This window comes from Oncorhynchus masou, chromosome 24 (assembly GCF_036934945.1).
Source record: "Oncorhynchus masou masou isolate Uvic2021 chromosome 24, UVic_Omas_1.1, whole genome shotgun sequence".
In the NCBI taxonomy this organism is placed as follows: Eukaryota; Metazoa; Chordata; class Actinopteri; order Salmoniformes; family Salmonidae; genus Oncorhynchus; species Oncorhynchus masou.
Window position 1 is genome coordinate 7456356 of NC_088235.1, and position 27566 is coordinate 7483921.

The following is a 27566-nucleotide window of genomic DNA, read 5'->3' on the forward strand; positions in this document are numbered from 1 at the left end:
ATTATATTGTGTTGTGTTTTATTGTGTTGTGTTCTATTGTTTTACTGTGTTCTATTATATTGTGTTCTATTGTGTTTATATTGTGTTCTATTCTATTGTGATATTTGTTTTTGTGTTTTATTGTGTTGTGGATTTATTCTATTGTGTTCTATGATATTGTGTTGTGTTATATTGTGTTCTATTATATTGTGTTCTATTCTGTTGTGTTCTATTATATAGTTGGTTTGTGTTCTAATCTATTATGTTTTACTGTGTTTCTATTCTAGTTTGTTATATCTGTTCTACATGTTCTAGTTAATGTGTTCTATTCCAGATAGTTTGTGTTCTATTCTATTGTGTTCTAATACATTATGTTTTACTGTGTTCTATTCTATTGTGTTCAAAGTAACCCCATATATGTTCTTTTAACAGATGTGTTCTATTCTAGTTTGTGTTTCATGTAGTAATCCATATATGTTTTACTGTTAATGGTTATATCTGTTCTATTGTGTTCGTAACCCCAGATAGTTAATGTGTTCTATTAACTCCAGATAGTTTGTGTTCTATTCTATTGTGTTCTAATCTATTATGTTTTACTGTTAATGTTCTCTTGTAGTCAGATATTGTGTTCAATATAGATAGTTAATGGTTATATACATGTCGTAACCCCAGATAGTTAATGGTTATATCTGTTCTACATGTAGTAACTCCAGATAGTTAATGGTTATATCTACATGTAGTAACCCCAGATAGTTAATGGTTATATCTGTTCTACATGTAGTAATCCAGATAGTTAATGGTTCTACATGTTAAGTTAACCCCAGATAGTTAATGGTTATATCTGTTCTACATGTAGTAACCCCAGATAGTTAATGGTTATAACATGTAGTAACCCAGATAGTTAATGGTTATATCTGTTCTACATGTAGTAACCCCAGATAGTTAATGGTTATATCTGTTCTACATGTAGTAACTCCAGATAGTTAATGGTTATATCTGTTCTACATGTAGTAACCCCAGATAGTTAATGGTTATATCTGTTCTACATGTAGTAACTCCAGATAGTTAATGGTTATATCTGTTCTACATGTAGTAACCCCAGATAGTTAATGGTTATATCTGTTCTACATGTAGTAACTCCAGATAGTTAATGGTTATATCTGTTCTACATGTAGTAACCCCAGATAGTTAATGGTTATATCTGTTCTACATGTAGTAACTCCAGATAGTTAATGGTTATATCTGTTCTACATGTAGTAACCCCAGATAGTTAATGGTTATATCTGTTCTACTGTAAAGACCCTTGTAGTAAACTGAAACAGAGAACTGTAGACCCTTAACATGTCCAGATAGTTAATGGTTATATCTGTTCTGAAACAGAGAACATGTAGTAACCCCAGATAGTTAATGTAAAGTTTCTTAGTGAAACAGAGAACTTAAAGACCCTTACTGAAACAGAGAACTGTATGAAACAGAGAACTGTAAAGACCCTTACTGAAACAGAGAACTGTAAAGACCCTTTGAAACAGAGAACTGTTCTGAAACAGAGAACTGTAAAGACCCTTACTGTAGTAAAACCCCAGATAGACCCTTTAATGGTTATATCTGTTCTGAAACAGAGAACTGTAAAGACCCTTAGTGAAACAGAGAACTGTAAAGACCCTTACTGAAACAGAGAACAACTGTAAAGACCCTTACTGAAACAGAGAACTGTAAAGACCCTTACTGAAACAGAGAACTGTAAAGACCCACTGAAACAGTCTATTCTGTAAAGACCCTTACTGAAACAGAGAACTGTAAAGATCTGAAACAGAGAACCTCCCACTCAGAGAAGTCTATTCTGTAAAGACCCTTACTGAAACAGAGAACTGTAAAGACCCTTCTGAAACAGAGAACTCCCACTCAGTCTATTCTGAAACAGAGAGAAAGACCCAGTCTACTGAAACAGAGAGAGAGAGAGAGTAAAGATTCTGAGAGAAGGAACTCTACCTCCCACTCCTATTCTGAGAGAAGAGAGAGGAGAGAGAGAGAGAGATTCTGGAGAGAGAGAGAGATATCTTACTGAAACAGAGAACTGTAAATTCTTACTGAAACAGAGAGAGACCCTTACTGAAACAGAGGAGAGAGAGAGAGAGAACAACTGAGATCTACCTCCCACTCAGTCTATTCTGAAAGAAGAGAGAGAGAGAGAAAGAGAACTGAGAGAGGGTCTATTCTGAGAGAGAGACCCTTAGTGAGAGACTGAGACCCTTACTGAGAGAGAGAGAGTAAAGACCTTAGAGAGAGAGAGAGAGAGAGAGAGAGAGAGAGAGAGAGAGAGAGAGAGACTCAGAGAGAGAGAGAGAGAGAGGAGCTGTCTTCAGAGAGCAGCGTCACAGAAGATAACACCACTGCAGAGACACGGGCATATTGGCACAGCGCCTGACAGCTGGCGTATTCTCAAGAGATAGAGCACCGTCTGTAAGAGAGGGAGATCTTTCAGTCTATTCTGATCTACCTCCCTCTCTCGGATCTACCTCCCCTCTCTATTCTGAAGAGAGAGAGAGAGAGTTACCTCCCACTCAGTCTATTCTGAGAGAGAGAGAGAGGAATCCTCCTAGGGATGGACTTCACCATCCCCTCTTGTCTATTCTGCTTCCTGCAGTAGAAGTCTGAGGACAGACGAGGCAGAGGAGAGACACGGCTGTGCTCCACAGGAGGGGATATAACCGGAATCCTCTAACTTGATGGACTTCACCATCCCCTCTTGCTGCTTCCTGCAGTAGAAGTCTGAGGACAACGAGGCAGAGGAGAGACACGGCTGTGCTCCACAGGAGAGGGATATAACCGGGAATGTCTGGATGTGGTTATGGGGTGAGTCTTCCAGCTAACACCAGGCCTTTATTCCATAGCCACATACGGTGGCTGGATGTGGACATAATCATGACCAAAAAGCAGATTCATAATAAGTGACTGGGACACACACCATGGCCGCTGTGGAGGTGCTTCTCTCCGTCTTGATGCTAGTCATTATCGCAGTGTCGTTGCTGTCCAACGCCGTGGTGCTGATCTGCTTTCTGTACAACCCACAGATCAGGAAGCGAGTGCCCTGTGTGTTCACCCTCAACCTCACTTTTTGTAACTTGTTGCTGACCGTTGCCAACATGCCTCTAACTCTGGCGGGTCTCGTCAACAAGGGTCAACCCGGAAGTGATGCGCTCTGTCAGTTCGTCGGCTTCTCGGAGACGTTTTTAACGACTAATTCGATGTTGAGCGTGGCCGCTCTGAGCATCGACAGGTGGATCGCTGTCGTGTTCCCGTTGAGGTACCACTCTAGGATACGACATAGAGATGCCGCTCTCGTGCTCGGATACACGTGGATACATTCTATGTCTTTTTCGACGGCGGCTGCTTGCCTCTCGTGGGTGGGATACTGTCCGCTTTACGCGTCGTGCACGCTCTCCGACGTGACGGACAACAGTCAGACTCCGTTTGTTGTCTTTACTGTGGCGTTTCACTCCCTCACCTTTCTCCTGTCCTTTCTAGTCCTGTGCGTCACTTACCTGAAAGTGCTGAAGGTGGCAAGGTTCCACTGTAAACGGATAGACGTTATCACAATGCAAACGTTAGTGCTGCTTGTGGATATTCACCCAAGGTAAGAGGAGGTCTTTGAGTTGCATTTCTCTCTGTCTTCCTTACTCCAACTCACCTTACTCCAACTCACCTTACTCCAACTCACTTTACTCCAACTCACCTTACTCCAACTCACCTTACTCCAACTCACCTTACTCCAACTCACCTTACTCCAACTGACCTTACTCCAACTCACTTTACTCCAACTCACTTTACTCCAACTGACCTTACTCCAACTCACCTTACTCCAACTCACTTTACTCCAACTCACCTTACTCCAACTCACCTTACTCCAACTCACCTTACTCCAACTCACCTTACTCCAACTGACCTTTCTCCAACTCACCTTACTCCAACTCACTATTGTTTTGAATTCATGTTGAAACCAGAACAATGCATCATGGGAGATTTCTTTATTCTATTATGATCTGTTGTGTTATATTCTGTTGTGTTCTATTCTGTTGTGTTCTATTGTATTGTGTTCTCTATTGTTGTGTTCTATTATATTGTGTTGTGTTCTATTGTGTTCTATTATATTGTGTTGTGTTCTATTGTGTTGTTTTCTATTGTGTTCTATTATATTGTGTTGTGTTTTATTGTGCTGTGTTCTATTGTGTTCTATTATATTGTGTTGTGTTATATTGTGTTCTATTATATTGTGTTCTATTATATTGTGTTGTGTTCTATTGTGTTCTATTGTGTTCTATTATATTGTGTTGTGTTATATTGTGTTCTATTATATTGTGTTGTGTTATATTGTGTTCTATTATATTGTGTTGTGTTTTATTGTGTTGTGTTCTATTGCGTTCTATTATATTGTGTTGTGTTATATTGTGTTCTATGATATTGTGTTGTGTTTTATTGTGTTGTGGTCTATTGTGTTCTATGATATTGTGTTGTGTTATATTGTGTTCTATTATATTGTGTTCTATTCTGTTGTGTTCTATTATATTGTGTTCTAATCTATTATGTTTTACTGTGTTCTATTCTATTGTGTTCTATTGTGTTCTATTCCGTTGTGTTCTATTCTATTGTGTTCTAATACATTATGTTTTACTGTGTTCTATTCTATTGTGTTCAAATCCATTATGTTTTACTGTGTTCTATTCTATTGTGTTCTAATCCATTATGTTTTACTGTGTTCTATTCTATTGTGTTCTATTGTGTTCTATTCTGTTGTGTTCTATTCTATTGTGTTCTAATCTATTATGTTTTACTGTGTTCTCTTCTATTGTGTTCAATATAGAGTATGTTATACATGTCGTAACCCCAGATAGTTAATGGTTATATCTGTTCTACATGTAGTAACTCCAGATAGTTAATGGTTATATCTACATGTAGTAACCCCAGATAGTTAATGGTTATATCTGTTCTACATGTAGTAACCCCAGATAGTTAATGGTTATATCTGTTCTACATGTAGTAACCCCAGATAGTTAATGGTTATATCTGTTCTACATGTAGTAACCCCAGATAGTTAATGGTTATATCTGTTCTACATGTAGTAACTCCAGATAGTTAATGGTTATATCTGTTCTACATGTAGTAACCCCAGATAGTTAATGGTTATATCTGTTCTACATGTAGTAACTCCAGATAGTTAATGGTTATATCTGTTCTACATGTAGTAACCCCAGATAGTTAATGGTTATATCTGTTCTACATGTAGTAACTCCAGATAGTTAATGGTTATATCTGTTCTACATGTAGTAACCCCAGATAGTTAATGGTTATATCTGTTCTACATGTAGTAACTCCAGATAGTTAATGGTTATATCTGTTCTACATGTAGTAACCCCAGATAGTTAATGGTTATATCTGTTCTACATGTAGTAACTCCAGATAGTTAATGGTTATATCTGTTCTACATGTAGTAACCCCAGATAGTTAATGGTTATATCTGTTCTACATGTAGTAACCCCAGATAGTTAATGGTTATATCTGTTCTACATGTAGTAACCCCAGATAGTTAATGGTTATATCTGTTCTACATGTAGTAACCCCAGATAGTTAATGGTTATATCTGTTCTACATGTAGTAACCCCAGATAGTTAATGGTTATATCTGTTCTACATGTAGTAACTCCAGATAGTTAATGGTTATATCTGTTATACATGTCGTAACCCCAGATAGTTAATGGTTATATCTGTTCTACATGTAGTAACTCCAGATAGTTAATGGTTATATCTACATGTAGTAACCCCAGATAGTTAATGGTTATATCTGTTCTACATGTAGTAACCCCAGATAGTTAATGGTTATATCTGTTCTACATGTAGTAACTCCAGATCGTTAATGGTTATATCTGTTCTACATGTAGTAACCCCAGATAGTTAATGGTTATATCTACATGTAGCAACCCCAGATAGTTAATGGTTATATCTACATGTAGCAACCCCAGATAGTTAATGGTTATATCTGTTCTACATGTAGTAACCCCAGATAGTTAATGGTTATATCTGTTCTACATGTAGTAACCCCAGATAGTTAATGGTTATATCTGTTCTACATGTAGCAACCCCAGATAGTTAATGGTTATATCTACATGTAGTAACCCCAGATAGTTAATGGTTATATCTGTTCTACATGTAGTAACCCCAGATAGTTAATGGTTATATCTGTTCTACATGTAGTAACTCCAGATCGTTTCAGCTCTGGATGCATGGCACCGTGTTCCCTCTGTAGTGCACCACTTTAGATCAGAGCCCTGGTTGAATGTAGTGCATAGGGAATGGAGGTGCCATTTGGGATGCAGGCTGTTTCCTGGTTAGAATAGGATAAAGCCAGTGTTTTACTGAGTGGGAGGGGTCTCCTATGACATGGTCATTTACTGTGGCGTTATAGACAGACTCTTTGTCTGTTTCCTGGTTAGAATAGGATAAAGCCAGTGTTTTACTGAGTGGGAGGGGTCTCCTATGACATGGTCATTTACTGTGGCGTTATAGACAGACTCGTTGTCTGTTTCCTGGTTAGAATAGGATAAAGCCAGTGTTTTACTGAGTGGGAGGGGTCTCCTATGACATGGTCATTTACTGTGGCGTTATAGACAGACTCTCAGTCTGTTTCCTGGTTAGAATAGGATAAAGCCAGTGTTTTACTGAGTGGGAGGGGTCTCCTATTACATGGTCATTTACTGTGGCGTTATAGACAGACTGTCTGTTTCCTGGTTAGAATAGGATAAAGCCAGTGTTTTACTGAGTGGGAGGGGTCTCCTATGACATGGTCATTTACTGTGGCGTTATAGACAGACTCTCAGTCTGTTTCCTGGTTAGAATAGGATAAAGCCAGTGTTTTACTGAGTGGGAGGGGTCTCCTATGACATGGTCATTTACTGTGGCGTTATAGACAGACTGTCTGTTTCCTGGTTAGAATAGGATAAAGCCAGTGTTTTACTGAGTGGGAGGGGTCTCCTATGACATGGTCATTTACTGTGGCGTTATAGACAGACTCTCAGTCTGTTTCCTGGTTAGAATAGGATAAAGCCAGTGTTTTACTGAGTGGGAGGGGTCTCCTATTACATGGTCATTTACTGTGGCGTTATAGACAGACTCTCAGTCTGTTTCCTGGTTAGAATAGGATAAAGCCAGTGTTTTACTGAGTGGGAGGGGTCTCCTAGTACATGGTCATTTACTGTGGCGTTATAGACAGACTCTCAGTCTGTTTCCTGGTTAGAATAGGATAAAGCCAGTGTTTTACTGAGTGGGAGGGGTCTCCTATGACATGGTCATTTACTGTGGCGTTATAGACAGACTCTCAGTCTGTTTCCTGGTTAGAATAGGATAAAGCCAGTGTTTTACTGAGTGGGAGGGGTCTCCTAGTACATGGTCATTTACTGTGGCGTTATAGACAGACTCTCAGTCTGTTTCCTGGTTAGAATAGGATAAAGCCAGTGTTTTACTGAGTGGGAGGGGTCTCCTATGACATGGTCATTTACTGTGGCATTATAGACAGACTCGTTGTCTGTTTCCTGGTTAGAATAGGATAAAGCCAGTGTTTTACTGAGTGGGAGGGGTCTCCTATGACATGGTCATTTACTGTGGCGTTATAGACAGACTCTCAGTCTGTTTCCTGGTTAGAATAGGATAAAGCCAGTGTTTTACTGAGTGGGAGGGGTCTCCTATGACATGGTCATTTACTGTGGCGTTATAGACAGACTCTCAGTCTGTTTTTCAGGATAAAACAGTCTGATATGGGTTAAATTCTATAACCATCATCATCACACACCAGACCACACACACACCAAACGTATTGCTGTATTGCTGTTTACGACTGCCATGTGCACATGCATATGCACACACATGCACACATACACACATGCACACTGTCGTCCTCAATCTCTATGGCTGACAGATAAACAGACACCTAATGGCACCTCATGGCACGTAATGACAACTAATGACACATAATGACACCTCATGTCACTTCAGCACACCTAAGCACACCTAATGACACATAATGACACCTCATGTGACTTCAGCACAGCTAAGCACACCTAATGACACCTCGTGTCATTACAGCACACTGAAGCACACATGTAATGACACATAATGACAACTCATGTCATTTAAGGGCAACTCATGGCACCTCATGGCACCTCGTGGCACCTCGTGGCACCTCGTGGCACCTCGTGGCACCTCGTGGCACCTCGTGGCACCTCATGGCACCTCATGGCACCTCATGGCACCTCATGGCACCTCATGGCACCTCATGGCACCTCATGGCACCTCATGGCACCTCATGACATCCATTGGCACCTAATGAAACATAATGACACCTAATGACACCTCATGGCACCTCATGGCACCTAATGAAACCTAATGACACATAATGGCACCTCATGGCACCTAATGACACCTCACGAAACCTCACGACACCTCACGACACCTCACGGCACCTCACGGCACCCCATGGCACCTCATGGCACCTCATGGCACCTCATGGCACCTCATGGCACCTCATGGCACCTCATGGCACCTCATGGCACCTCATGACAACTCATGAAACCTGATTTTAGGTCTAACTACATAATCATGTTCATGTCATGTCATGTCACGTGTGTCAAATAAAGTGTAACCACATATTTCCCTGATCAGTGTTCGAGAGCGTTGTCTGGAGGAGCAGAAGAGGAGGAGACAGAGAGCAACCAGGAAAATCAGTACCTTCATCGGCACGTTCATGGTCTGCTTTGCTCCCTATGTCATCACCAGGTAGGTAGAAAGGGGGAGGGGAAGAGAGAGAGAGATATCTTTACAAGCAACATTAAATGAGATGTCCCTGATATCTTTACAAGAGTACATAAGATGTCCCTGAGTACATTAGATGGCATGTCCCTAGCACTTCACCGCATATCACTTAGCAGGAAGCCAGCCATATTAACAAGGATCAACAGGACCAATATCACCTAGCAGGAAGCCAGCCATAATAACAAGGATCAACAGGATCTATACCACCAGCCAGCCATAATAACAAGGATCAACAGGATCTATACCACCTGCCAGCCATAATAACCAGGATCAACAGGATCTATACCACCTGCCAGCCATAATAACAAGGATCAACAGGATCTATACCACCAGCCAGCCATAATAACAAGGACCAACAGGATCTATACCACCAGCCAGCCATAATAACAAGGATCAACAGGATCTATACCACCTGCCAGCCAGCCATAATAACAAGGATCAACAGGATCTATACCACCAGCCAGCCAGCCATAATAACAAGGATCAACAGGATCTATACCACCAGCCAGCCATAATAACAAGGATAAACAGGATCTATACCACCAGCCAGCCATAATAACAAGGATCAACAGGATCTATACCACCTGCCAGCCATAATAACAAGGATCAACAGGATCTATACCACCTGGCCGCCAGCCATAATAACAAGGATCAACAGGATCTATACCACCAGCTAGACAGCCATAATAACAAGGATCAACAGGATCTATACCACCAGCCAGCCATATTAACAAGGATCAACAGGATCTATACCACCAGCCAGCCATAATAACAAGGATCAACAGGATCTATACCACCAGCCAGCCAGCCATAATAACAAGGATCAACAGGACCAATATCACCTAGCAGGAAGCCAGCCATAATAACAAGGATCAACAGGATCTATACCACCAGCCAGCCATATTAACAAGGATCAATAGGATCTATACCACCTGGCAGCCATAATAACAAGGATCAACAGGATCTATACCACCTGCCAGCCAGCCATAATAACAAGGATCAACAGGATCTATACCACCAGCCAGCCATAATAACAAGGATCAACAGGATCTATACCACCTGACAGCCAGCCATAATAACAAGGATCAACAGGATCTATACCACCTGCCAGCCAGCCATAATAACAAGGATCAACAGGATCTATACCACCAGCCAGCCATAATAACAAGGATCAACAGGATCTATACCACCATCCAGCTAGCCATAATAACAAGGACCAACAGGACCAATATCACCTAGCAGGAAGCCAGCCATATTAACAAGGATCAAAAGGATCTATACCACCAGCCAGCCAGCCATAATAACAAGGATCAACAGGATCTATACCACCAGCCAGCCATAATAACAAGGATCAACAGGATCTATACCACCATCCAGCTAGCCATAATAACAAGGATCAAAAGGATCTATACCACCAGCCAGCCATAATAACAAGGATCAACAGGATCTATACCACCAGCCAGCCAGCCATAATAACAAGGATCAACAGGATCTATACCACCAGCCAGCCAGCCATAATAACAAGGATCAACAGGATCTATACCACCAGCCAGCCATAATAACAAGGATCAACAGGATCTATACCACCAGCCAGCCATAATAACAAGGATCAACAGGATCTATACCACCAGCCAGCCAGCCATAATAACAAGGATCAACAGGATCTATACCACCAGCCAGCCATAATAACAAGGATCAACAGGATCTATACCACCTGCCAGCCAGCCATAATAACAAGGATCAACAGGATCTATACCACCAGCCAGCCATAATAACAAGGATCAACAGGATCTATACCACCAGCCAGCCATAATAACAAGGATCAACAGGATCTATACCACCAGCCAGCCATAATAACAAGGATCAACAGGATCTATACCACCAGCCAGCCATAATAACAAGGATCAACAGGATCTATACCACCACCTGGCAGCCAGCCATAATAACAAGGATCAAAAGGATCTATACCACCAGCCAGCCATAATAACAAGGATCAACAGGATCTATACCACCAGCCAGCCAGCCATAATAACAAGGATCAACAGGATCTATACCACCTGCCAGCCATAATAACAAGGATCAACAGGATCTATACCACCAGCCAGCCAGCCATAATAACAAGGATCAACAGGATCTATACCGACCAGCCAGCCATAATAACAAGGATCAACAGGATCTATACCACCAGCCAGCCATAATAACAAGGATCAACAGGATCTATACCACCACCTGGCAGCCAGCCATAACAACAAGGCTCAAAGGATCTATACCACCTGCCAGCCATAATAACAAGGATCAACAGGATCTATACCACCAGCCAGCCATAATAACAAGGATCAACAGGATCTATACCACCTGGCAGCCAGCCATAATAACAAGGATCAACAGGATCTATACCACCTGACAGCCAGCCATAATAACAAGGATCAACAGGATCTATACCACCCGCCAGCCAGCCATAATAACAAGGATCAACAGGATCTATACCACCTGACAGCCAGCCATAATAACAAGGATCAACAGGATCTATACCACCAGCCAGCCAGCCATAATAACAAGGACCAACAGGATCTATACCACCAGCCAGCCATATTAACAAGGATCAAAAGGATCTATACCACCTGCCAGCCAGCCATAATAACAAGGACCAACAGGATCTATACCACCAGCCAGCCATATTAACAAGGATCAACAGGATCTATACCACCTGGCAGCCAGCCATAATAACAAGGATCAACAGGATCTATACCACCAGCCAGCCATAATAACAAGGATCAACAGGATCTATACCACCAGCCAGCCATAATAACAAGGATCAACAGGATCTGTACCACCTGCCAGCCATAATAACAAGGATCAACAGGATCTATACCACCAGCCAGCCAGCCATATTAACAAGGATCAACAGGATCTATACCACCAGCCAGCCATAATAACAAGGATCAACAGGATCTATACCACCTGGCAGCCAGCCATAATAACAAGGATCAACAGGATCTATACCACCTGACAGCCAGCCATAATAACAAGGATCAACAGGATCTATACCACCCGCCAGCCAGCCATAATAACAAGGATCAACAGGATCTATACCACCTGCCAGCCAGCCATAATAACAAGGATCAACAGGATCTATACCACCAGCCAGCCAGCCATAATAACAAGGATCAACAGGATCTATACCACCAGCCAGCCATAATAACAAGGACCAACAGGATCTATACCACCAGCCAGCCATAATAACAAGGATCAACAGGATCTATACCACCTGCCAGCCATAATAACAAGGATCAACAGGATCTATACCACCTGCCAGCCAGCCATAATAACAAGGATCAACAGGATCTATACCACCAGCCAGCCATAATAACAAGGATAAACAGGATCTATACCACCAGCCAGCCATAATAACAAGGATCAACAGGATCTATACCACCTGCCAGCCATAATAACAAGGATCAACAGGATCTATACCACCTGGCCGACAGCCATAATAACAAGGATCAACAGGATCTATACCACCAGCTAGACAGCCATAATAACAAGGATCAACAGGATCTATACCACCAGCCAGCCATATTAACAAGGATCAACAGGATCTATACCACCAGCCAGCCAGCCATAATAACAAGGATCAACAGGACCAATATCACCTAGCAGGAAGCCAGCCATAATAACAAGGATCAACAGGATCTATACCACCAGCCAGCCATATTAACAAGGATCAACAGGATCTATACCACCTGCCAGCCAGCCATAATAACAAGGATCAACAGGATCTATACCACCAGCCAGCCATAATAACAAGGATCAACAGGATCTATACCACCTGACAGCCAGCCATAATAACAAGGATCAACAGGATCTATACCACCTGCCAGCCAGCCATAATAACAAGGATCAACAGGATCTATACCACCAGCCAGCCATAATAACAAGGATCAACAGGATCTATACCACCATCCAGCTAGCCATAATAACAAGGACCAACAGGACCAATATCACCTAGCAGGAAGCCAGCCATATTAACAAGGATCAAAAGGATCTATACCACCAGCCAGCCAGCCATAATAACAAGGATCAACAGGATCTATACCACCAGCCAGCCATAATAACAAGGATCAACAGGATCTATACCACCATCCAGCTAGCCATAATAACAAGGATCAACAGGATCTATACCACCAGCCAGCCAGCCATAATAACAAGGATCAACAGGATCTATACCACCAGCCAGCCATAATAACAAGGATCAACAGGATCTATACCACCTGCCAGCCAGCCATAATAACAAGGATCAACAGGATCTATACCACCTGGCAGCCAGCCATAATAACAAGGATCAACAGGATCTATACCACCAGCCAGCCATAATAACAAGGATCAACAGGATCTATACCACCAGCCAGCCATAATAACAAGGATCAACAGGATCTATACCACCAGCCAGCCATAATAACAAGGATCAACAGGATCTATACCACCACCTGGCAGCCAGCCATAATAACAAGGATCAAAAGGATCTATACCACCAGCCAGCCATAATAACAAGGATCAACAGGATCTATACCACCAGCCAGCCAGCCATAATAACAAGGATCAACAGGATCTATACCACCTGCCAGCCATAATAACAAGGATCAACAGGATCTATACCACCAGCCAGCCAGCCATAATAACAAGGATCAACAGGATCTATACCGACCAGCCAGCCATAATAACAAGGATCAACAGGATCTATACCACCAGCCAGCCATAATAACAAGGATCAACAGGATCTATACCACCACCTGGCAGCCAGCCATAACAACAAGGCTCAAAAGGATCTATACCACCTGCCAGCCATAATAACAAGGATCAACAGGATCTATACCACCAGCCAGCCATAATAACAAGGATCAACAGGATCTATACCACCTGGCAGCCAGCCATAATAACAAGGATCAACAGGATCTATACCACCTGACAGCCAGCCATAATAACAAGGATCAACAGGATCTATACCACCCGCCAGCCAGCCATAATAACAAGGATCAACAGGATCTATACCACCTGACAGCCAGCCATAATAACAAGGATCAACAGGATCTATACCACCAGCCAGCCAGCCATAATAACAAGGACCAACAGGATCTATACCACCAGCCAGCCATATTAACAAGGATCAAAAGGATCTATACCACCTGCCAGCCAGCCATAATAACAAGGACCAACAGGATCTATACCACCAGCCAGCCATATTAACAAGGATCAACAGGATCTATACCACCTGGCAGCCAGCCATAATAACAAGGATCAACAGGATCTATACCACCAGCCAGCCATAATAACAAGGATCAACAGGATCTATACCACCAGCCAGCCATAATAACAAGGATCAACAGGATCTGTACCACCTGCCAGCCATAATAACAAGGATCAACAGGATCTATACCACCAGCCAGCCAGCCATATTAACAAGGATCAACAGGATCTATACCACCAGCCAGCCATAATAACAAGGATCAACAGGATCTATACCACCTGGCAGCCAGCCATAATAACAAGGATCAACAGGATCTATACCACCTGACAGCCAGCCATAATAACAAGGATCAACAGGATCTATACCACCCGCCAGCCAGCCATAATAACAAGGATCAACAGGATCTATACCACCTGCCAGCCAGCCATAATTACAAGGATCAACAGGATCTATACCACCAGCCAGCCAGCCATAATAACAAGGATCAACAGGATCTATACCACCAGCCAGCCATATTAACAAGGATCAACAGGATCTATACCACCAGCCAGCCATAATAACAAGGATCAACAGGATCTATACCACCTGGCAGCCATAATAACAAGGATCAACAGGATCTATACCACCAGCCAGCCATAATAACAAGGATCAACAGGATCTATACCACCAGCCAGCCATAATAACAAGGATCAACAGGATCTATACCACCACCTGGCAGCCAGCCATAATAACAAGGATCAAAAGGATCTATACCACCAGCCAGCCATAATAACAAGGATCAACAGGATCTATACCACCAGCCAGCCAGCCATAATAACAAGGATCAACAGGATCTATACCACCTGCCAGCCATAATAACAAGGATCAACAGGATCTATACCACCAGCCAGCCAGCCATAATAACAAGGATCAACAGGATCTATACCACCAGCCAGCCATAATAACAAGGATCAACAGGATCTATACCACCAGCCAGCCATAATAACAAGGATCAACAGGATCTATACCACCAGCCAGCCATAATAACAAGGATCAACAGGATCTATACCACCACCTGGCAGCCAGCCATAACAACAAGGCTCAAAAGGATCTATACCACCTGCCAGCCATAATAACAAGGATCAACAGGATCTATACCACCAGCCAGCCATAATAACAAGGATCAACAGGATCTATACCACCTGGCAGCCAGCCATAATAACAAGGATCAACAGGATCTATACCACCTGACAGCCAGCCATAATAACAAGGATCAACAGGATCTATACCACCCGCCAGCCAGCCATAATAACAAGGATCAACAGGATCTATACCACCTGACAGCCAGCCATAATAACAAGGATCAACAGGATCTGTACCACCAGCCAGCCAGCCATAATAACAAGGACCAACAGGATCTATACCACCAGCCAGCCATATTAACAAGGATCAAAAGGATCTATACCACCTGCCAGCCAGCCATAATAACAAGGACCAACAGGATCTATACCACCAGCCAGCCATATTAACAAGGATCAACAGGATCTATACCACCTGGCAGCCAGCCATAATAACAAGGATCAACAGGATCTATACCACCAGCCAGCCATAATAACAAGGATCAACAGGATCTATACCACCAGCCAGCCATAATAACAAGGATCAACAGGATCTGTACCACCTGCCAGCCATAATAACAAGGATCAACAGGATCTATACCACCAGCCAGCCAGCCATATTAACAAGGATCAACAGGATCTATACCACCAGCCAGCCATAATAACAAGGATCAACAGGATCTATACCACCTGGCAGCCAGCCATAATAACAAGGATCAACAGGATCTATACCACCTGACAGCCAGCCATAATAACAAGGATCAACAGGATCTATACCACCCGCCAGCCAGCCATAATAACAAGGATCAACAGGATCTATACCACCTGCCAGCCAGCCATAATAACAAGGATCAACAGGATCTATACCACCAGCCAGCCAGCCATAATAACAAGGATCAACAGGATCTATACCACCAGCCAGCCATATTAACAAGGATCAACAGGATCTATACCACCAGCCAGCCATAATAACAAGGATCAACAGGATCTATACCACCTGGCAGCCATAATAACAAGGATCAACAGGATCTATACCACCAGCCAGCCATAATAACAAGGACCAACAGGATCTATACCACCTGGCAGCCAGCCATAATAACAAGGACCAACAGGATCTATATCACCAGCCAGCCATAATAACAAGGATCAACAGGATCTATACCACCTGGCAGCCAGCCATAATAACAAGGTTCAACAGGATCTATACCACCAGCCAGCAATAATAACAAGGATCAACAGGATCTATACCACCAGCCAGCCATAATAACAAGGATCAACAGGATCTATACCACCTGCCAGCCATAATAACAAGGACCAACAGGATCTATACCACCAGCCAGCCATATTAACAAGGTTCAACAGGATCTATACCACCTGCCAGCCATAATAACAAGGATCAACAGGATCTATACCACCTGCCAGCCATAATAACAAGGATCAACAGGATCTATACCACCTGACAGCCATAATACCAAGGATCAACAGGATCTATACCACCAGCCAGCCAGCCACAATAACAAGGATCAACAGGATCTATACCACCTGCCAGCCAGCCATATTAACAAGGATCAACAGGATATATACCACCAGCCAGCCATAATAACAAGGATCAACAGGATCTATACCACCAGCCAGCCATAATAACTAGGATCAACAGGATCTATACCACCTGGCAGCCATAATAACAAGGATCAACAGGCTCTATACCACCAGCCAGCCATAATAACAAGGACCAACAGGATCTATACCACCAGCCAGCCAGCCATAATAACAAGGATCAACAGGATCTATACCACCTGCCAGCCAGCCATAATAACAAGGATCAACAGGATCTATACCACCAGCCAGCCAGCCATAATAACAAGGATCAACAGGATCTGTACCACCTGCCAGTCATAATAACAAGGATCAACAGGATCTATACCACCAGCCAGCCAGCCATAATAACAAGGATCAACAGGATCTATACCACCTGACAGCCAGCCATAATAACAAGGATCAACAGGATCTATACCACCAGCCAGCCAGCCATAATAACAAGGACCAACAGGATCTATACCACCAGCCAGCCATATTAACAAGGATCAAAAGGATCTATACCACCTGCCAGCCAGCCATAATAACAAGGACCAACAGGATCTATACCACCAGCCAGCCATATTAACAAGGATCAACAGGATCTATACCACCTGGCAGCCAGCCATAATAACAAGGATCAACAGGATCTATACCACCAGCCAGCCATAATAACAAGGATCAACAGGATCTATACCACCAGCCAGCCATAATAACAAGGATCAACAGGATCTGTACCACCTGCCAGCCATAATAACAAGGATCAACAGGATCTATACCACCAGCCAGCCAGCCATATTAACAAGGATCAACAGGATCTATACCACCAGCCAGCCATAATAAAAAGGATCAACAGGATCTATACCACCTGGCAGCCAGCCATAATAACAAGGATCAACAGGATCTATACCACCTGACAGCCAGCCATAATAACAAGGATCAACAGGATCTATACCACCCGCCAGCCAGCCATAATAACAAGGATCAACAGGATCTATACCACCTGCCAGCCAGCCATAATAACAAGGATCAACAGGATCTATACCACCAGCCAGCCAGCCATAATAACAAGGATCAACAGGATCTATACCACCAGCCAGCCATATTAACAAGGATCAACAGGATCTATACCACCAGCCAGCCATAATAACAAGGATCAACAGGATCTATACCACCTGGCAGCCATAATAACAAGGATCAACAGGATCTATACCACCAGCCAGCCATAATAACAAGGACCAACAGGATCTATACCACCTGGCAGCCAGCCATAATAACAAGGACCAACAGGATCTATATCACCAGCCAGCCATAATAACAAGGATCAACAGGATCTATACCACCTGGCAGCCAGCCATAATAACAAGGTTCAACAGGATCTATACCACCAGCCAGCAATAATAACAAGGATCAACAGGATCTATACCACCAGCCAGCCATAATAACAAGGATCAACAGGATCTATACCACCTGCCAGCCATAATAACAAGGACCAACAGGATCTATACCACCAGCCAGCCATATTAACAAGGTTCAACAGGATCTATACCACCTGCCAGCCATAATAACAAGGATCAACAGGATCTATACCACCTGCCAGCCATAATAACAAGGATCAACAGGATCTATACCACCTGACAGCCATAATAACAAGGATCAACAGGATCTATACCACCAGCCAGCCAGCCACAATAACAAGGATCAACAGGATCTATACCACCTGCCAGCCAGCCATATTAACAAGGATCAACAGGATATATACCACCAGCCAGCCATAATAACAAGGATCAACAGGATCTATACCACCAGCCAGCCATAATAACTAGGATCAACAGGATCTATACCACCTGGCAGCCATAATAACAAGGATCAACAGGCTCTATACCACCAGCCAGCCATAATAACAAGGACCAACAGGATCTATACCACCAGCCAGCCAGCCATAATAACAAGGATCAACAGGATCTATACCACCTGCCAGCCAGCCATAATAACAAGGATCAACAGGATCTATACCACCAGCCAGCCAGCCATAATAACAAGGATCAACAGGATCTGTACCACCTGCCAGTCATAATAACAAGGATCAACAGGATCTATACCACCAGCCAGCCAGCCATAATAACAAGGATCAACAGGATCTATACCACCTGACAGCCAGCCATAATAACAAGGATCAACAGGATCTATACCACCCGCCAGCCAGCCATAATAACAAGGATCAACAGGATCTATACCACCTGCCAGCCAGCCATAATAACAAGGATCAACAGGATCTATACCACCAGCCAGCCAGCCATAATAACAAGGATCAACAGGATCTATACCACCAGCCAGCCATATTAACAAGGATCAACAGGATCTATACCACCAGCCAGCCATAATAACAAGGATCAACAGGATCTATACCACCTGGCAGCCATAATAACAAGGATCAACAGGATCTATACCACCAGCCAGCCATAATAACAAGGACCAACAGGATCTATACCACCTGGCAGCCAGCCATAATAACAAGGACCAACAGGATCTATATCACCAGCCAGCCATAATAACAAGGATCAACAGGATCTATACCACCTGGCAGCCAGCCATAATAACAAGGTTCAACAGGATCTATACCACCAGCCAGCAATAATAACAAGGATCAACAGGATCTATACCACCAGCCAGCCATAATAACAAGGATCAACAGGATCTATACCACCTGCCAGCCATAATAACAAGGACCAACAGGATCTATACCACCAGCCAGCCATATTAACAAGGTTCAACAGGATCTATACCACCTGCCAGCCATAATAACAAGGATCAACAGGATCTATACCACCTGCCAGCCATAATAACAAGGATCAACAGGATCTATACCACCTGACAGCCATAATAACAAGGATCAACAGGATCTATACCACCAGCCAGCCAGCCACAATAACAAGGATCAACAGGATCTATACCACCTGCCAGCCAGCCATATTAACAAGGATCAACAGGATATATACCACCAGCCAGCCATAATAACAAGGATCAACAGGATCTATACCACCAGCCAGCCATAATAACTAGGATCAACAGGATCTATACCACCTGGCAGCCATAATAACAAGGATCAACAGGCTCTATACCACCAGCCAGCCATAATAACAAGGACCAACAGGATCTATACCACCAGCCAGCCAGCCATAATAACAAGGATCAACAGGATCTATACCACCTGCCAGCCAGCCATAATAACAAGGATCAACAGGATCTATACCACCAGCCAGCCAGCCATAATAACAAGGATCAACAGGATCTGTACCACCTGCCAGTCATAATAACAAGGATCAACAGGATCTATACCACCAGCCAGCCAGCCATAATAACAAGGATCAACAGGATCTATACCACCAGCCAGCCAGCCATAATAACAAGGATCAACAGGATCTATACCACCAGCCAGCCATAATAACAAGGACCAACAGGATCTATACCACCTGCCAGCCAGCCATAATAACAAGGATCAACAGGATCTATACCACCAGCCAGCCATAATAACAAGGATCAACAGGATCTATACCACCAGCCAGCCATAATAACAAGGATCAACAGGATCTATACCACCAGCCAGCCATAATAACAAGGATCAACAGGATCTATACCACTAGCCAGCCATAATAACAAGGAACAACAGGATCTATACCACCAGCCAACCATAATAACAAGGACCAACAGGATCTATACCACCAGCCAGCCATAATAACAAGGATCAACAGGATCTATACCACCAGCCAGCCATAATAACAAGGATCAACAGGATCTATACCACCTGCCAGCCATAATAACAAGGATCAACAGGATCTATACCACCTGCCAGCCAGCCATAATAACAAGGACCAACAGGATCTATACCACCAGCCAGCCATATTAACAAGGATCAACAGGATCTATAGCACCTGCCAGCCAGCCATAATAACAAGGATCAACAGGATCCATACCACCAGCCAGCCAGCCATAATAACAAGGATCAACAGGATCTATACCACCTGCCAGCCAGCCATAATAACAAGGATCAACAGGATCTATACCACCAGCCAGCCAGCCATAATAACAAGGATCAACAGGATCTATACCACCTGCCAGCCAGCCATAATAACAAGGATCAACAGGATCTATACCACCAGCCAGCCATAATAACAAGGATCAACAGGATCTATACCACCAGCCAGCCATAATAACAAGGATCAACAAGATCTATACCACCTGCCAGCCAGCCATAATAACAAGGACCAACAGGATCTATACCACCTGGCAGCCAGCCATAATAACAAGGATCAACAGGATCTATACCACCAGCCAGCCATAATAACAAGGACCAACAGGATCTATACCACCTGCCAGCCATAATAACAAGGATCAACAGGATCTATACCACCTGCCAGCCATAATAACAAGGATCAACAGGATCTATACCACCAGCCAGCCAGCCATAATAACAAGGATCAACAGGATCTATACCACCAGCCAGCCATAATAACAAGGATCAACAGGATCTATACCACCTGCCAGCCAGCCATAATAACAAGGACCAACAGGATCTATACCACCTGCCAGCCATAATAACAAGGATCAACAGGATCTATACCACCTGCCAGCCATAATAACAAGGATCAACAGGATCTATACCACCAGCCAGCCAGCCATAATAACAAGGATCAACAGGATCTATACCACCTGCCAGCCAGCCATATTAACAAGGATCAACTTGATCACTACCACCTGCCAGCCAGCCATAATAATAAGGATCAGCAGGATCTATACCACCAGCCAGCCATAATAACAAGGATCAACAGGATCTATACCACCTGGCAGCCATAATAACAAGAATCAATAGGATCTATACCACCAGGCAGCCATAATAACAAGGATCAACAGGATCTATACCACCAGCCAGGCATATTAACAAGGATCAACAGGATCTATACCACCTGCCAGCCATAATAACAAGGATCAACAGGATCTATACCACCAGCCAGCCATAATAACAAGGATCAACAGGATCTATACCACCTGGCAGCCATAATAACAAGGATCAACAGGATCTATACCACCAGCCAGCCAGCAATATTAACAAGGATCAACAGGATCTATACCACCTGGCAGCCAGCCATAATAACAAGGATCAACAGGATCTATACCACCAGCCAGCCATATTAACAAGGATCAACAGGATCTATACCACCTGCCAGCCATAATAACAAGGATCAACAGGATCTAATACACCTGCCAGCCAGCCAATATAACAAGGACTAACAGGATCTATACCACCTGCCAGCCAGCCATAATAACAAGGATCAACAGGATCTATACCACCTGGCAGCCAGCCATAATAACAAGGATCAACAGGATCTATACCACCAGCCAGCCAGCCATAATAACAAGGATCAACAGGATCTATACCACCAGCCAGCCAGCCATAATAACAAGGATCAACAGGATCTATACCACCAGCCAGCCATAATAACAAGGATCAACAGGATCTATACCACCTGCCAGCCATATTAACAAGAATCAACAGGATCTATACCACCTGCCAGCCAGCCATAATAACAAGGACCAACAGGATCTATACCACCTGACAGCCATATTAACAAGGATCAACAGGATCTATTTCACCTGGCAGCCAGCCATAATAACAAGGTTCAACAGGATCTATACCACCAGCCAGCCATATTAACAAGGATCAACAGGATCTATACCACCAGCCAGCCATAATAACAAGGATCAACAGGATCTATACCACCAGCCAGCCATAATAACAAGGTTCAACAGGATCTATACCACCAGCCAGCCAGCCATAATAACAAGGATCAACAGGATCTATACCACCAGCCAGCCAGCCATAATAACAAGGACCAACAGGATCTATACCACCTGGCAGCCATAATAACAAGGATCAACAGGATATATACCACCTGCCAGCCATAATAACAAGGATCAACAGGATCTATACCACCTGGCAGCCATAATAACAAGGATCAACAGGATCTATACCACCAGCCAGCCATAATAACAAGGTTCAACAGGATCTATACCACCAGCCAGCCAGCCATAATAACAAGGATCAACAGGATCTATACCACCAGCCAGCCATAATAACAAGGTTCAACAGGATCTATACCACCAGCCAGCCAGCCATAATAACAAGGATCAACAGGATCTATACCACCTGGCAGCCAGCCATATTAACAAGGATCAACAGGATCTATACCACCAGCCAGCCAGCCATAATAACAAGGATCAACAGGATCTATACCACCTGCCAGCCATAATAACAAGGATCAACAGGATCTATACCACCAGCCAGCCATATTAACAAGAATCAACAGGATCTATACCACCTGCCAGCCATAATAACAAGGATCAACAGGATCTATACCACCAGCCAGCCAGCCATAATAACAAGGACCAACAGGATCTATACCACCTGACAGCCATATTAACAAAGATCAACAGGATCTATACCACCTGGCAGCCAGCCATAATAACAAGGTTCAACAGGATCTATACCACCAGCCAGCCATATTAACAAGGATCAACAGGATCTATACCACCAGCCAGCCATAATAACAAGGATCAACAGGATCTATACCACCAGCCAGCCATAATAACAAGGTTCAACAGGATCTATACCACCAGCCAGCCAGCCATAATAACAAGGATCAACAGGATCTATTCTACCTGGCAGCCAGCCATAAAAACAAGGATCAACAGGATATATACCACCTGCCAGCCATAATAACAAGGATCAACAGGATCTATACCACCTGGCAGCCATAATAACAAGGATCAACAGGATCTATACCACCAGCCAGCCATAATAACAAGGTTCAACAGGATCTATACCACCAGCCAGCCAGCCATAATAACAAGGATCAACAGGATCTATACCACCTGGCAGCCAGCCATATTAACAAGGATCAACAGGATCTATACCACCAGCCAGCCAGCCATAATAACAAGGATCAACAGGATCTATACCACCTGGCAGCCAGCCATATTAACAAGGATCAACAGGATATATACCACCTGCCAGCCATAATAACAAGGATCAACAGGATCTATACCACCTGGCAGCCATAATAACAAGGATCAACAGGATCTATACCACCAGCCAGCCATAATAACAAGGTTCAACAGGATCTATACCACCAGCCAGCCAGCCATAATAACAAGGATCAACAGGATCTATACCACCTGGCAGCCAGCCATAATAACAAGGATCAACAGGATCTATACCACCTGCCAGCCATAATAACAAGGATCAACAGGATCTATACCACCAGCCAGCCATAATAACAAGGACCAACAGGATCTATACCACCTGGCAGCCATAATAACAAGGACCAACAGGATCTATACCACCAGCCAGCCAGCCATAATAACAAGGATCAACAGGATCTATACCACCTGCCAGCCATAATAACAAGGATCAACAGGATCTATACCACCAGCCAGCCATAATAACAAGGACCAACAGGATCTATACCACCAGCCAGCCAGCCATAATAACAAGGATCAACAGGATCTATACCACCAGCCAGCCAGCCATAATAACAAGGATCAACAGGATCTATACCACCAGCCAGCCATAATAACAAGGATCAACAGGATCTATACCACCAGCCAGCCATAATAACAAGGATCAACAGGATCTATACCACCAGCCAGCCGTAATAACAAGTGGAAGTGTTTCTGCTCAGAGAATTGTGCTGGAAGTGTTGGAGACGGATGTTGAGGAGATGATTTCTCCGGGTGGTTGGAAGACAGGCTCATAAATCAACACAACTATGTGTTTTGGTGGACTCTTGACAGCCAGCCACATTTGATATTGCACGTTAATTCGGTCTACAGTAACGTATCCCTGCTGTGTTTTGGTAACTTACCGTGCTGTTGACTTTCGGGACAATAGAAAGGCACAATATACCCAGGCATCTTCAAATGGAAGATAAATATCTATGTGCTCGATTCAAAGACCTCGATTCAATCCGTCGCGCAGACGTTTAGGCCTTATACAGAGATGTCCTTTGCATTTAAACTGTGCTACAATACAGATCTTCTGCGTTATGGAATTAACCAAGCCCTAAGTATTTTAATAATGAAAATTAATCTTTATCTGCCCTGTAAGTACATTATCATGAACTGAATAATATGATATTATGTAACAAACAACAGAACTAAATGTCTGCTTTGAACTCTGACCTCTTCTGTAGTTGTGGGATGACAATTAGAATGTTGCACTTTGACATCCATAGATAGAGAGATATCTAAGACATCCCTCTCCTCCCCTCTCTCCCTCTCCTCCCCTCTCTCCCTCTCCTCCCCTCTCTCCATCTCCTCCTCTCTCCCCTCTCCTCCCCTCTCTCCCTCTCCTCCCCTCTCTCCTCCCCTCCCCTCTCTCCCTCTCCTCCCCTCTCCCCCTCTCCTACACTCTCTCCCTCACCTACACTCTCTCCCTATCCTCCCCTCTCTCCCTCTCCAACACTCTCTCTGGCTCTCCCCCTCTCTCCCTCTCACCCCTCTCTCCCTCTCCTCCCCTCCCCTCTCCCCCTCTCTCCCTCTCCCGCCCTCTCCTCCCCTCTCTCCCTCTCCTCCCCTCTCCCCCTCTCTCTGGCTCTCCCCCTCTCTCCCTCTCTCCTCCCCTCTCCCTCTCCTCCCCTCTCTCCCTCTCCTCCCCCTCTCTCCCTCTCCTCCACTCTCTCCCTCTCCTCCTCTCTCCCCTCTCCTCCTCTCTCCTCTCTCCTCCCCTCTCTCCTCCCCTCCCCTCTCCCCCTCTCCTACACTCTCTCCCTCTCCTACACTCTCTCCCTATCCTCCCCCTCTCTCCCTCTCTGACACTCTCTCTGGCTCTCCCCCTCTCTCCCTCCCCCCCCCTCTCTCACTCTCCTCCCCTCTCTCTCTCTCCTCCCCTCCCCTCTCCCCCTCTCTCCCTCTCCTCCCCCTCTCTCCCTCCCCCCCTCTCTTTGGCTCCCCCACCTCTCTCCCTCTCTGACACTCTCTCTGGCTCTCCCCCTCTCTCCCTCTCGTTCCTCTCTCCTCTCTCCTCCCCTCTCTCCTCCCCCCTCTCCCCCTCTCCTACACTCTCTCCCTCTCCTACACTCTCTCCCTATCCTCCCCTCTCTCCCTCTCTGACACTCTCTCTGGCTCTCCCCCTCTCTCCCTCTCCCCCCTCTCTCCCTCTCCTCCCCTCTCTCTCTCTCCTCCCCTCCCCTCTCCCCCTCTCTCCCTCTCCCCCCCCTCTCTTCCTCTCTCCCTCTCCTCCCCTCCCTCTCCTCCCCTCTCTCTGGCTCCCCCCCCATCTCTCTCTCATCCCTCTTTCCCGATCCTGTATAGGATTGTGGAGTTATTTCCGTCCGTGCCTATCGACCACCGCTGGGGAGCGGTCTCCAAGTGCCTGGCCTACAGCAAGGCGGCCTGCGACCCCTTCGTCTACTCCCTGCTCCGTAACCAGTACAAGAAGACGTGTGGTGACATCATCAACAGGCTGCTGCGGCCCAGCTCTATGAATGCATCTGGACCAGGTCACCATAACAACCATGAGACTAGAGGGAGGAACAACACAGTCCAGACTGCAGCAGACTGAGGCCGGGGGTTGTGTTATTGTCTAAGGGTTGATACTCTATGTTCAGACTGAGGCCGGGGGTTGTGTTATTGTCTAAGGGTTGATACTCTATGTTCAGACTGAGGCCGGGGGTTGTGTTATTGTCTAAGGGTTGATACTCTATGTTCAGACTGAGGCCGGGGGTTGTGTTATTGTCTAAGGGTTGATACTCTATGTTCAGACTGAGGAAGGGGGTTGTGTTATTGTCTAAGGGTTGATACTCTATGTTCAGACTGAGGAAGGGGGTTGTGTTATTGTCTAAGGGTTGATACTCTATGTTCACACTGAGGCCGGGGGTTGTGTTATTGTCTAAGGGTTGATACTCTATGTTCAGACTGAGGAAGGGGGTTGTGTTACTGTCTAAGGGTTGATACTCTATGTTCAGACTGAGGCCGGGGGTTGTGTTATTGTCTAAGGGTTGATACTCTATGTTCACACTGAGGAAGGGGGTTGTGTTATTGTCTAAGGGTTGATACTCTATGTTCAGACTGAGGAAGGGGGTTGTGTTATTGTCTAAGGGTTGATACTCTATGTTCAGACTGAGGCCGGGGGTTGTGTTATTGTCTAAGGGTTGATACTCTATGTTCAGACTGAGGAAGGGGGTTGTGTTATTGTCTAAGGGTTGATACTCTATGTTCAGACTGAGGAAGGGGTTGTGTTATTGTCTAAGGGTTGATACTCTATGTTCAGACTGAGGAAGGGGGTTGTGTTATTGTCTAAGGGTTGATACTCTATGTTCAGACTGAGGAAGGGGTTGTGTTATTGTCTAAGGGTTGATACTCTATGTTCAGACTGAGGCCGGGGGTTGTGTTATTGTCTAAGGGTTGATACTCTATGTTCACACTGAGGAAGGGGGTTGTGTTATTGTCTAAGGGTTGATACTCTATGTTCAGACTGAGGCCGGGGGTTGTGTTATTGTCTAAGGGTTTGATACTCTATGTTCAGACTGATGTATGTGGTACTGTTATTGTCTAATACTCTATATGAGAATGTAAAGTTACATGTCACAAAACAAGAACACAGGAAGAACGGAGGCAAGGATTTCTGGGATACGATTCCGTGTATTTCTGTGGTTATCCAACCGAATCACGTCACACAGCGACCGATACGTCCGTAGCATGAACGTGTTGTTGTGAAGAAGATGAACTGGACTCCGGGCAGATTTGTTGTTGAGGCAG

The 27566-nt window shown here is 44.3% G+C and overlaps 1 protein-coding gene across 1 annotated transcript; it reads left to right on the top strand.

The window, feature by feature from the left end:
• The first annotated feature begins 2945 nt into the window (after positions 1 to 2945).
• On the top strand, positions 2946 to 26370 carry LOC135511830 (G-protein coupled receptor 26-like). Its single transcript, XM_064933311.1, has 3 exons — positions 2946 to 3613; positions 8685 to 8798; positions 26121 to 26370. The coding sequence occupies exons 1-3, from the start codon at positions 2946 to 2948 to the stop codon at positions 26368 to 26370; spliced, it is 1032 nt and encodes a 343-aa protein (XP_064789383.1).
• Positions 26371 to 27566: the final 1196 nt, after the last annotated feature.